Genomic DNA, 14,870 nt, shown 5'->3' with positions numbered 1-14,870 from the left:
TGTGAACGCTGCGCCAGACTGTACATGTGCCCTTGGCAGAGCCACAACATCATATTAATATTATAAGTATAAATCATAATACAATAAGTATAATCAACCTCAACAGAGCGGGGTTTATGTGACTCCACACATGGTAGGGAAAGTAATTAAAAATATTTAACTGGAAAAATTTGTTTGATTAAAAGTTCTGAATGTTGATTTCCATTACTTTTCGATTAATCGCCCAGCCCTACTATTTATACACAGAAAACTTTTAGACAATTAATATTGTAAGGGCAATAAATAAACCATATTGGTAAATAGAGATTTGTTAAAAGTTCTATTGAGATGGATTGTTGGTGATCGAATGCATGATGGCTCGATTAGGTAGGATTTAAGACTTACAAGACAAAAACTTTTTTAGACATTAAGTTAACATTTAGTTATTGAAATTTGAGACATTTTAAGACTTTTTAAGACCCCACGGACACCCTGTTTAAATATTGACATTCCATCAGTTGTAGCCTGTAGTTTAGACATATTAGTTGCTGAGTCATATTAAGTAAATCTATGCACTAGCACAGCACTCTATTCATTTTATTCTACATATATAAGCAGGCGCAGCCATTTCATTGTAAGGTTCTATTTGACATTTTTGTCAAAATTGAGTTGTTTACATATTCTTATTAAATGACAACTTGTTTACATTTGAAGCCTTTTTATTAAAAAACAAAAAACAAATGTTACACACACACACTGTTTGCTACATGGAATGCAAAAAACTTTGAAGCTCAATTACTCAAAATCATTCAGAATGCAGATAGAACCTTATAATTCCAAGGTGAAGATTTGAATCTTTTTGGCTGGAGACTTCTGGTCTCATTCACTTTCATTCATTTTTAGACGTTAAAAACAGCACGTTATGTTGCTTAATGTGGTAAACTGATATTTTCTTATTATATGATTCTGCTTTGTCTCTATAATCATGCAAACACTTGTTTGTAGAGCGAGTAGTTTGACCGTTTTCTGCTGATTATTATTCCAAGTCTTTTCTCCCATATGCATCTGATTGAAAGTTCTAAAACAATAGCAAAAACGAGCGCACTTCCGCATTAAAGAATAAGGTCAATATAATTGTTCATACATATTCTAACAAGTGTTGTGTTTGTTTTCATTGCAAAATATGCTTGTAAAAAAAGATTTCACCAAAGCGTTTAGAGCTTTCTTAAGGAGTGCCGTGTTTTGTTTCTTTTTTTTTTCTTTTTTTTTACCACCAAAGAGTGTACATTACTATCTCTGGTAGGCATCTTTAAGCTCTTTGGCTGCTCTTTTAATGAGGTGAGGAATGTTTCCTGGCTTTGCGGCACCATGTGAGGTGCTGAGTGCTAAAGCATCGGTGCAGTTCTGGGAAAAACGCCCCATTGTCCTCTAAAAACACAGCTTTCGACGCCAACTTCGCATTCCTCAACATAGCTTTTAGATTATGTCGAAACAATACGACTGTCAGTAAGGTGCTTTCAAGTGAGCGAGGAAGAAAAATAGATTATCAGCTAAGATCTCTCAAGGGAGTCAATGCAAAAGAAAGCAACAAACACCCCTGCCATCAGGAGAACCTGCAGGTTAACGGGATCCGTCTTTGAGTGCCGGTGTGGATTTCAGTTTTCCCACTACTCTGTTTTGATGTGGTATTATCAGAGAGGACCACATGTGCGGCTCTCTATAGGGAAATAGGCACGGGGCCCCGTGTTGTGCTTGGCTTTGGAAATGACCCTCCACAGGTGCAGCTCTAGATAAAGAGAAACACAAATGTGTTTGATCTCATGTAAAAGCGTATCTCTGTAGGAGACATATATGCTCCACTGCGCTCATGTTGTTTTAAGCTGGCCCTGACTGTCCTCACAACAATGTTTGGTTTATTAAGATCTGATTTGTAACTTCTTCTGATTCTTCTGGTCTTTATGGGAAATTCACTAAAACAATGTTTTAGTGCTGCACATGCTTCAGTGACAGCATCATTTGTGACGTTAACAAAATATGTTTTCCTAATTAGGTCATTGCAGAACAACTGAACTGAATTACTAGCAACATATGCTAAAACATGTTTTATAAATAAACAGTGATGGGAATACCGGCGCTATAAATAAATTGGTGTTATTAATGGCAATACTTTTTTTAGTTATGAGTAATCAAATTACTTATTGTTCCCCCCCATTATAATGCCGTTGCTGTTGGTGCCACTATAATTGAGAACTATGAAGCGTTTTTTTTGCAACACATAACCAACCAGAGAAGATAATTGGGGTGTTTGTGAACGTGGGGTATCTGAGAATGTGATGATTGGCTTAGAAATAGTACATTTCCATCATTTGCCAATCAGAGGCAGAGTAGTTTGGTGTTTACACACAAGCACATGCACAGTCAGTGGCACACACCAATGACCAGGTGTCACAATAATGGCAGATCCAACCAGTTCAAAGGTAGCTTTTGCAAACTGGAAATATGAGCACTACTTTTCCCTCACTGAGGTGAAAAGCAAAAATATTTATGTTAATATTTATAATGATATGTTGAATTTGATAGTTGTCTCTCACAGTGTCCCACAACAACATTGAAACAGTATAAACTAGTGTACAATGTTTTATATTTATATATTTTTATTTTCTAGCTGGCAGCTAGCTCTCTGCAACTCTCACATGGTCGCCATCTTAAGCTAAGCAGAGCTGCGCCTGGTCAGTAACTGAATGGGAGACTGCATGGTAAAGCTAGGTTGCTGCCGGAAATTGTGTTAGTGAGACCAACAGGGGGCACTCAACCTGCGGTCTGTGTTGATCCTAATGCCCCAGTATAGGGATGGGGACTTTTTACTGCTCAGTGAGGGTGAGACGTTAAACCGAGGTCCTGACTCTCTGTGGTCGTTAAAAACCTTTGAAAAAGAGTCGGGGTTTAACCCCAGCATCCTGGCCAAATTTGCCCACTGGCCTCTGTCCATCATGGCCCCCTAACCATCCCCATATCATAATTGGCTTCATCACTCTGTCTCCTCTCCACCAACTGGTGGTCAGCTGGTGTGTGGTGTGCGCTCTGGTGCAATATGGCTGCCTTTGCATCCTCCAGGTGGATGCTGCTCACTGGTGGTGGATGAGGAGATCCCCCCCCAAAAATCTGTAAAGCACTTTGAGTGCCCAGAAAAGCGCTATATAAATGTAAGGAATTAAATTTTATAGTTATTTGACAAATTAGATTTTTTTTTAAGTAGCGCAATGGTTACTTTCTCTGGTAATTAGTAACTTTTATAATGATGTAACCCAGTTACTAACTCAGTTACTATTTGTGAGAAGTAACTAGTAACTAAAACAAATTACTCTTTTAAATGAACGTGCCCAACACTGATAAAAAGTAAATATTTGTCTGTTGACAATTTTTTACATTATTGATAAACGCTGTATAGAATATTTAGTATCGTTAGCAATTGATTAGTATCTATTAGGACTGGCATTATTAAATATTAAACTTTTCATTGAATATTATTTTGTAAATATATTTACACACTATAATTTTCAGTAGTTTTCCAAAGCCTTTTTTCAAACTTTTAACGTTTTTTTTTTTTTTTTCAAAAGGATCTTTTTGGAAAAAAAATGTTTTTGTTACCTAAAAAAGCTGTATCATTGTTGAAGAAAGGCCAAAGCAGGTAGATAAGTGTGTGCTTTTAAATGAAAACGTATTAGTCGGAACATTGTCTAATGTACAAAACACTAATTGTCTAAAGTACATCATTTGAACTACTTCTAAATATTGCACAAATTGTTTGTTAACTCAAAGCTATTTATTCATTTTTCTTCAGCTTAGTCTCTTATTTATCAAGGGTTGCCACAGCAGAATGAACCACCAACTTTTCCAGCATATGTTTTACTCAGCGGATGCCCTTCCAGCTGCAATCTAGTACTGGAAAACACCCATATGTTCTCACATTCAAACAAGCACTATTATCACGTGCATGTCTTTGGACTGGGGGAAACCAGAGCACCCAGAGGAGGAAACCCACGTGAACACAGGGAGATCATGCAAACTCCACACAGAAATGCCAACTGACCAAGCTGGGATTCAAACCAGCGACCTTCTTGCTGTGAGGCAATAGTTCTAACCATAGTAATTATACATTTAAAATTATATTGTGAAATACTGCCAAATTAACATGTCAATCTGTACTAACTGGTGAACACCTCGCTATGCTGTTTTGCCATATAATAGACATAATTAGCATCAGCCTGTCTGAACAATGAAATTCAACAAGTGTCTGTGTTTTAATGAAGCCTCAAAGATAAGATAAAAGTAGATTTCCGATGACTTCACACAAGAGCTATGCATAGTAAACACATTTACCATGCTGACTTTTCACACAACATTCATCAAATAATTTGCCAAGCGGGCACATGCACCATATCTAGGTCACTTGTGAATGTTGTGCCACTTTAGTTTTTACCCAACTGTGTCTCCTGGAGAAGGTCACGTTGAGGGTAACACGTAAAGTTACACCTAGGCTTTTTTGTGTGATCACAGGGGCCTTGTGTCAACAAGTCTGAATAGAGAAACACTCCGACTAACACACCGACAAGAGGCTCTGTAAAGGCAGCTGGGGACACGATGAAAGCAAGTAGAGATGTTTTGCACTAGATTAGTCAATAACAACGGTTCTGCAACTGTAATGAATCAAAAAGACGAAGAAGGAAAAAAGCAGGTCCTGTCAAAGCAGCAGTTACGCTGACCCCAATTTCAGATGAGTAATTTCTCCGCATGTGGGTGTAAGAATGCGTTTGTGTGAATTAGTGTATTTGTGTTTGGTTGTGGCTTTTAAACTCCTCACCTTCCCCATGGAGAGATGTGATGCTGAAGCGTTTTGACATGTTCTGGAGCACAGCACAGTCTGAGGAGAAGCACATCGTTTATTAGTGTTTCTCAAGGGGATTTGGTAGAGGGTGGTGGCTGTTTATGTACAATCCGAGCTTGGGAGAGAGAAGCTGAGAGACTGAAATATTCCTGGATTTTGTGTGAACTATTCCATCACACTTTTTTTAGTATGTGATGAAAACACCTGAGCTTGTTTACACCATGATGACTTAAATGGTTAGAAGTGGCTTTAAAAACAAGATGCGCTGTGGTCTACTGCTGAGATATTATTCAAGCTGATTGGTGTTAAAATGTGTGCCTATTCCAAAAGCAAGACATCCCACTCTGGTGTCTACATCAAATTAAAAAGAAATAAACAATGGAAATTTAAATAGTTAGAATATTTAATGGAAAAAAATCTATTGTTTATTATTGGTTTAACGAATCACAAATCTAATGGTTTGGGTTACATTGTTTTCTTTTTTTTTTCTGTCATGGATCGGACCATTTTTTGGATCAGCCAAAAAGGGGAGGAGACACATGTAATTTGCTTTCCGTTTATTACAAAAAAAAGTACCACAAAAAACTTTTGGTTATAACAAACAGAACTTAGAACCTGTAATTTTATTAAAAATAAAATGAAGAAGTAATCAGCTAAATAAAAATGAATTTTAAAATATTCAGTACTATCAACAATTCACTGTTGATTACACTAAATGTAGAAATCTAACATTATAATTTGTACAACCCATATTTATCTTTAGTCTCATTCTCGATTCAGTTCCTCACTCATAAAACGCCCTGTTTCATTGCTAGATGAATCATTTCTGAAGAATTATTCAGTGGCATATTTTTAAAGGCTGGTTGTCGCCACCTATTGATTAAAGAATGTAATTGCTGCCTACGACTTTCATTTTTGAGCGTCAAGTTATATGCGTATGATGGTGATTTTAATATTTACCCTAAACATCAGTGGTTATATCTAAACTATAAACTGTTATCCAGTACTTGTGTGTTTTTTGACTGTTTGTAAACTAAAGACTGAATCTCTTTTTTGACTTTTTTTTTGCATTTTTCAAACACAGATTTGAAGGAAACGATAAAAGCAATGTGAAGGATTAATAAACATATGCAAATCATCATCATCAATATAATTTGTTGCACGGTTATTAAGATCCTGAAATTAATAATGATTAATCATGCAGCTTACACTGAATGCATTAATGCAGAAAACACCTTTAATAACCTAAGAAACCCACCGAATCCCAAATAACCTTCCTCTAACTTCCATCGTCATTATATTTCACAGGAAAGCCTAAACGTTTTCATACATGTGATTTGAATGACATGAGAGGCAATTTCTCATTTATTCGAATCACTACAAATTTAGTGAAGTAAAAATAAAAATGTATTAATCCGGGGGTCACGCGTGTTCCAAACCATGGGTTGTAATCTGTATAAATCATGGATCAACCGTGGTCCATTACACCCCTACTTGTTTTGTTTTTAAATGACCTCTCTGAAAACGAATTGTCAAAATATGGCTGAAGTAATCCAGGATGTTCCTTATTTTTATTTAATTCAACTTATTAAAACATTCAATAATCTTCTGTGAGGTAGCTTGAACAATCAAGTAAAAAAATAACATCAATTCTTCACTTTTGGACTTTGGTGCAACAGTAAATATAAAAAAAAATCTAATTTAAAAACAAAAATTTAGTTTTTTTCAACACATTTCTAAACATAAAAGTTTTAATAACATATTTCTAAAAACTGATTTATTTTATCTTTGCCATGAAGACAGTAAAAATATTTGATTAGATATTTTTAAGACACTTCCATACAGCTTAAAGTGACATTTAAAGGCTTAACTAGGTTAATTAGGTTAACTAGGCAGGTTAGGGTAATTTGGCAATTATTGTATAATGATTGTTTGTTCTGTAGACTATCGAGAAAAAATATAGCTTAAAGGGGCTAGTAATACTGACTTTAAAATGGTTCTTAAAAAATAAAAACTGCTTTTATACTTACCAAAATAAAACAACTGAGACTTTCTCCAGAAGAAAAAATATTATCAGACATACTGTGAAAATTTCTTTGCTCTGTTAAACATTATTTGGAAAATATTCAATAAAGAAATAAAAATTCAAAGTTGGGCTAATAATTCTGACTTCAACTGTATATTCAAGTACTGATCGGGAGGTAATGTTCGATTCCAATCAAGTCTGAAATCACGTGATCTGACCTGATTTCTGATCATATGATCAGATCTGGACATCCCTAAATCAAACTAATTGTTTTAATAACTATCTTTTTAAGGTTTATATTTTATATTTGTATTTATTACTGATTTGATAATCAATAATTAGATGATTAATATTTGATAAAGGGTGCTATTCATTATACTATTACACTCTGAGAAATACACAAAGTTAGTAACAACAACAACTACAATAATAATAACAATTAATATTATTGTTACTGTTAATTGAATTGAGTTGTTGTAATAAAGTTCTATTACACTTTTTTAACACTAAAAACGCAATAAAATTACTATAATTTGAACTGATTTTGAAAATGGATGTTGGATGGTTTCTCCCCCCCCAAAAAATAGTAATGTGAAAAGTAACATTGATTCTTATTATACACTAATAATGCTACCTTATTGTGAGCTACAGCAAAATGTTACAGTTTTTATAATATTGCGTTTTAGCAGGTCGTTTGGTCTGAAAACTCAATCTAGCTCTTACACCATATTTTAGTACACCGCTCACAAGTGTTTGACATGCAGCCGATCTGAATCTTGACCCACCACACCTGTTAATATCAGTATTAAGCCCACAGGCCCTGAGGTGGAGACTGTGGCTCAGCTTGGACTCAGTTTGAGCCAAATTGTCCAGCTGTGTGATGGACATGGATGATCTCTCTCTCTCTCTCTCTCTCTTTTTTTCTCTCTCTCCAGCCATCTCTTCGTCATCAATGTGGTCGCTCTGTTGATCATGAGCTCATTTCCACTGGGACAGGAGGTGTTCGCATGGCCTGATTTACACTCCTTGAACAAAACAGTCAGATTCCTTGCACATCAGCAAACTCCTGTCCGGGCACACACTGCTTAGTGTTGCTGACAAATCTGCTTTTTATCGTTTCGTGCTTTTGTTTTCTCCCTTCAAAGCATACTCGCAGTCTTGGTTTTTGGTTACATGTTTTTGCTAATTTGCTGACTGTGCATTCGCTCAAACTCACAGACTCAGCATTGGTAGTAGCGGATCATTAGTAATGGTTTTGGGAGAGAAATTGTGCTGTCGCTGGTGCGTAACATTGTGTGAACTTGACTTTGCGGGTGGCAATTACTGCAGAGGTTTACGTGCCAGATTTAGGCTACATTTAACAACAGTCTATTCTGAGACTTTGACTTAAAAGGTGATAATGTTGTAAAATACGACAAGATGTTTTCATATTTACCCAAAAAAAAGTGTTGATTTTTATTCTTTTAATACATTTTTGGCAAAACTAATTTGTTACTATGCCTGTCCTTTAGGTTCTACATTTTGTTAACTCTGTTACATTACACACATATCTATTAAATAGGTGCTACTTATTAGTAACTAGTACTTTTTTTATAAACTATTGTAACTTCTTATTAGATACTGTTATACTTATTCCACTGTTTACTATTATTTATTATGTTGTAAATAGTTATTTAAATCTTAGTATAATTTCAGTAACAATTTTAGTTACACATTTGAAAAAAAAAAACTTTAATTTCTATTTTGGATCATTTAGATACCAACTATTGAGTTTCACTGTATTTTTTCCCCAGTTCTAACTATACATGCAGTTATATGCTAATTATTTATTAGAATCATATTCACTACATCAAAAAATAATGATAAAACAAATGCTGGATTTCACACAATTCCTTCATTTTGTCCCAACACAAATGGATTAAGTGGACTGAATATAAAACATTTAGGTAGTCCCCAAAAATTTAATAATTGTGATGTTTCAAATAAGTAGCTTAAACAAACAGGAAAAAAGTATATTTTGAGTGTACTTATGATTTAATATTAGTACCTATTACATTTTTTTGATACTAGTGTTCAATTTTAACCTACACCACACTGTAATGATTTATTTGTAAATTACACAGTATTAAACTATAATATGAACTGTATTTTACTGTATATTATATTATAGCATATGTATTTTAAAGCTGCATTGTGAAAATTACTGTATATTTGACAGTAAAGTTTTACAATTCTATAAATACATATTAGCTATAGGAAATAGTGTCAAATGTAATATATATATATATATATATATATATATATATATATATATATATATATATATATATATATATATATATATATATATATATATATATATATATATATATATCAAATGTCAAATGTAATTTTGTCAAATGTCAAATATCTTTTTTTGTTGTTGCTGTAATTGAATTACAGTAAGTTACTGGCAAACTGCTGCCATTAAGTTACTGTAGATTTTACAGGAAATTGTTAATAGTGCATATATTGAATAGATAAATGCAAGGATGTTTAATTAAATAAATGTTAAAGTAGCTTGTAATAGTAAAACAATAAAATTATTGGTTACACATTATTTTTAAGGCGAAGTTGTTACAGTGTAACTATTCATTTAACTACTGAGTAATATTAATTACTATATGGTTGGTGTTAAATTTTACACTATAAAACCCAAAACTTAAATGTAGTAGAGTAAATGAAGCAATTTGAGCACAGTAAAACCCAATAAATGAAGAGAACTCAAATGAATGGAGTACTGTTAAACCCAATAGTTTAAGGCAACTCAAACCATTTGAGGAAATGAGTTAAACTAATCTATATGAGTAACTTACTCCATTTAGGTTGAAGTAATGAGGTATTAAATTAACTCATTATCTTCAACACTGAGTTCAAAACTCTTTTCAAATGAGTAGAATTAACTTTCATTAAATTTTGAGTTAATTACACTCATTTTATTTGATAAAGTTGACTGTTGGGTTTTACAGTGTAGGTTAGGTTTAGGGTTAGTTACAGGGAGTTATGCATAATTCATTGTTCTTAAAATACTGCATGGAACATGTACGCCAGTACATCACCTTTAATGAAAGTGTTACCAAAACATTTCCTTTTTTCACAGAATGAACTTTTCACTTCATAAGACCTGGTACAATGCATTGTATATTTTATTTTTGGATGAACTACCTCTTTAAGAAAAAGTGTTTCATTGGGTTTTACAGTAAATACTGTCACAAATCTTAATAAACTGATTACAAAAAACCTTAGCAAATTACATGATGCTTTTAAATATTCTTTATGGGAGATAAATTCTACTTTGTAAAAATATCTGTAAATAAACAGTAAAGTTGCATATTTTGTAGTTCACAAGTGTTTATTTAAGGTTGTGAATTGCATTTTGGGACCTTGATCTCTGTTTACTTTTCATTTTAAAAATTCACATACAGTTTAACAAAGTGACTCTTATTGATAATTTTTAGTAGTTTAAAATAATACAGTGTGTAAGAAATAATATGTAGACAAGTCTGTAAAATAACAAAAAATGTTACTGGCAGTTTATTACAAAGTTTTTGCATCATAATATACAACACCATCCCAGACAATATAAAATTTTACACTATTAACAGATATTAATAGTTATTTTTTGTAATAATTATTTTTATAACCAATATTTTTTACAGTGTGTGTTTGAAAGGGAAGTCCTGTAAGTAGTTTATAACAGCATTAAAGAGTTTCCATTGGTGAAAACTGTTAGGAAATCTGGCCCTAAAACTCTACTCACAGGCTTACAGCAATGTCATCGAGTCCTTTTCTCTGTGTAATCAAGACACAAAAGAGCAGAGGTTAACCCACTGTCTTTACTTGTCTTAAGGGAGTTTATATGTCAGACTATGGCTGTATTTATTGGGGTTGGACCCTCGTCTGATTCTCTGTACAAGCTTGCTAGGTGGGATGGGAAGCTCGCCACAGATCAGAGGGTACGTCTTTGACTCTAAACACAGGGGTTTTTGGTTACTCCAGCAAGGCGGTTTTCATCCCACTGAGACCCGGACAAAAGCTTAAGAGTCCCAGTGTGAAGTTTTAAGCTCCAAACCTGTTCCAATTTATAATTCGGGGTGACCTGTCATCATCCCCCCTGCACATAACTCATATTGTCCTCTGACATGTGTGTCCATACTGAAGACGCTCTGTGGAATATTATGTTACAAACAGCCATGCATCTAGATCTGTTTTAATTCAGTCATCCCAACTTTACAAGCCTTGAAAAGTCAGAGATGGATGATTAATGATGAAGAGCAAAGTTGATCTCAGGCTGATATTCCCTCTTTTTAAAGGGTCAGTGACATATAGTGTCCATAAATGAGTCAAAATGCATAGTTAGGTTGTATTAGGGTTATATAATTGGAATAAATAAATTATTAAATATTACTGTATGTGACCCTGGGTCACAAAATCAATATTGTGTTGCACAGGTATATTTATGTGAATAGTTAAAATACATTCTATGGGTCAAAATCAAGGGCGTAGATTAGCTCTTGACATTGGTAGGGACGTACATCTCTAGGGCATGCATTGAAGAGCACAAATTCTGTTTCACGCTTTTAAAAACATGAATAAAGTACTTAATAATATAAAATAAACAATTAATAATACAAATAACAATCATATCCCATGCTGCAAAAGTTAATTTTATTGCAGTCTGGCTTTAAGGAGGTAAATTAAGAGAAGTGTGGGACACAATTTAACTTTTATACCGATTATTGTTCTTCATAATCATGGAGGCCAAAATCGAAACCAACTTTTGTTTAATTGCACAGTCTTGGGTAGAATTATTACGTGAACTCGTAGCAAACTTGACTTTGTGCACATGAAGGTTACTAAGGGTTGACGGAGGATTATTTTATTTAAAGTTGATTCAATTATTGGTAGGGACATTTTAGTAATTGGTGGATATTGGTCCGTCTATGCCAATTCTACGCCGTTAGTCAAAATGATCACATTCTTTCTTTTATGCCAAAAATCATTAGAATATTAAGTAAAGTTCATGTTCTATGCAGACATGTAGATTTTCTACCATAAATGTATAAAAACTAAATTTTTGGTTAGTGTGATTTGCTGAGCACTTATTTTTGACAGTTTTAAATGTGATTTTCTCAGTATTTAGAGTTTTTTGAAACCTCAGATTTCATATTTTCTCTGCCAAATATTGTCTACAAAGTAATAATTAGTGCAAAGCATACTTATTTACATTTCATATAATGCATGAATCTCAATTTCCATAAATTGACACTTATTTTTTTTGACTAGGCCCACATGGAATCTGCGCACAGAAATTCGCAGATTTTTAGCCTATCATTGAGTCTATTAATTTACTTGTGTAAATTGTGTTAATTTACTTGAGTAAATTAATCTTTCATTCAGTTTTTATATTAATTTCAGTAATATTATTGACTAATATGAAAATGATTTTATGATTTATTTACAATACCGTTTATAAAGTAATATGTTCTGTCTTTGTTTGTTCTGCTTTGTTTACCGATTAAGTGGATCAAATTGGATTTGCATTATAAACATTAAATAAAATTTAAAGAGGAATTATTTTTACTTCATGTATTAAGTTTTTTGTTATGATACACCCAAAATCGTTTTGCATAAATCTGCAAATTTTTTACAAAGTTCCCTGCAGAAATAGCAGAAAATGTCTGTAGATTCTGTCTGGCCCTAATTATATTATCATATTTTTAACTTCTGTTATAATCAGAAATATTTCTCATTTTCAGAAATGTGAACTAGTCTGCACAAAAATTAAAACCTGCTCATATTAGACGTTGTTTTGTATTTGAATGCATTTTAAAATATTATAGTAGTAATAAATGCAGTAAAAATGAGTATCGTATCACTGACTAATATCCCCTGTAACTGACACTTGTTTTTATTTTCTTGCTCATGCTGAGAGGTTGATGGTTGGTTTAATTAATCTGTTGTTATGACAAGCTCTGACAGTTGTGTAGTCTGGTTTATATCGACCTCTAACCCTGAGCTTTGACCCTCAGCGATGGAGCTCTTGGTGACAGAGTTGAATATGCTGTTGAAGCTGTTGGATCATGAGACCCTGAGCTGTGCGACAGAAGAGAAGAAAATGGCTGTGAAGAACCTACTCAGACAACTTCAGCCCTCAGGTACATTTTTGAAGTCAGTTTATTGGTTGGAGCAGGTAATATATAGTAATTAGACCACCAATTGATAAACCCTTACAGCCATAGATGTTCAAATCAACTTCCTGGAATAATCAGCTTGTTGTAGAGTTTAGCTGTAAACTTAAAGGTGCAATACAGTAGGAGATCTTGGAAAATGCTAACGTTAGCCTGATAGCACTGAAAGCCTGAAATAATAATTAGCAAATATTATAAATATTACAAACATAAACATTAAATAGGCAGGTTACATTAGCCTTGTCCTAACAACACATTATGTGAAAAGATTTGCAGTGATAAGCAATTTGCACCAGACGAAACACAACAGAAATTTAAATACGGCCATTTAGAATATGCACAGAATATGTACACTCACTGCACTTCAACGAAATGGTTAGGTTTACAATCTAATACATATTAAACCTATTTAACGTTATTAAATGTACATGCTGAATCACTAATACTGTAGTTATTGGCTTGCACAATAGAGTTGCACAAGAGTCACAGTTCTAATGTTCAATTTCAAATGGTTTATTTTGTTTTTAAGATCTGAGGTGAACTATATGCTGCTGCTTTTAGTATGGCAATAAATGTCATGTAAAATGGCATTCGAACTCGCATTATTAGCATTTAACAATGAATAAAGCACATATGGTGTACCTGAGGTGATCATTGTCAGTTTTCTGTTGCTCAGCTGCAAGAAATAGAAGCCGTTTCTTAAATATAAACTTCAGCCCTGCTAAAAAATCCAGCTTAAACCAGCCTAGGCTGGTTGGCTGGTTTTAGCTGGTTGACCAGGCTGGTTTTAGAGGGGTTTTGGCCATTTCCAGGCTGGTTTCCAGCCATGATCAGCTAAGACCAGGCTGGAAAATGACCAGCTAAATCCAGCTAAAACCAGCTTGACCAGCCTGGTTTAAGCTGGACATAGCTGGTTTTAGCTGGGCTCCCAGCCTGGCTATGCTGGTCAAGCTGGTTTTGACTGGTCATCTCCCAGCCTGACCAGCTAAGACCAGGCTGGAAATGGCTGGAAACCAGCCTGGAAATGGCCCAAACCCCTCTAAAACCAGCCTGGTCGACCAGCTAAAACCAGCTAACCAGCCTAGGCTGGTTTAAGCTGTTTTCTTTCAGCAGGGAGCTGTTGGTTTAGACAAAAACTCCTATTGTTTGCCATTGCTTTTATTTAGAACACACATTAAATGAGCTTTAAATCAGCCTTTAGGCTTGATTGTCAGGCATGATCTTGTTGATGTCGTCAATCTGGCAACCTGTGCTTGCATGGAGTCATCAGAGGAGGGGCAGAGTGAAAATGTGTTTTAAACCAGGAGTGCAATACCTAATTCAACCACTGGGTGTCAAATGTACAAAGTGCACTTTTAATTTATTTAATGATTGTTATCAGGATGTGAAGAGACTTTCTACCAGCGTAACAAAAATAGTTTCTGATGACTATCATTGGTAACACCTTAATTCAAAATTCACAGTATTAAAAAAAAAAAAAAAAAACTTATCTAACACTATTAGCTTAATAAACTACAAATTAGCTGTTTATTAATAGTTAGTAAGGTAGAAGTTTGGTTTAGATTTTGGCTATAATTAGGAACGCAGAATAAGATCATACTTTTATAACTACTAATGCACAGTTAATATCTTAAAAATAGGCAGGTAATTAAGTAATTAATAGCATGAATTGTGACCTAAACTGAACTCAGTTACCCTATCACCTATTGCACCTTTAATTAAAGACCCCTTCCTCCCTTTATAGACCATT

The 14,870-nt window shown here is 34.0% G+C and overlaps 1 protein-coding gene across 4 annotated transcripts in view; it reads left to right on the top strand.

The window, feature by feature from the left end:
• afap1l1a (actin filament associated protein 1-like 1a) overlaps positions 1-14,870 on the top strand; it is a 70,469-nt gene that overhangs the window by 28,032 nt on the left and 27,567 nt on the right. For all 4 annotated transcript variants that reach the window (XM_068213234.2, XM_009291126.5, XM_005173256.6 and 1 more), the window contains 1 exon segment: positions 12,962-13,087. In XM_068213234.2, coding sequence (XP_068069335.2) covers positions 12,962-13,087 — 126 coding nt within the window.

This window comes from Danio rerio, chromosome 14, assembly GCF_049306965.1.
Source record: "Danio rerio strain Tuebingen ecotype United States chromosome 14, GRCz12tu, whole genome shotgun sequence".
Classification (NCBI taxonomy): domain Eukaryota; kingdom Metazoa; phylum Chordata; class Actinopteri; order Cypriniformes; family Danionidae; genus Danio; species Danio rerio.
This window is presented reverse-complemented; position numbering and strand designations above follow the sequence as displayed.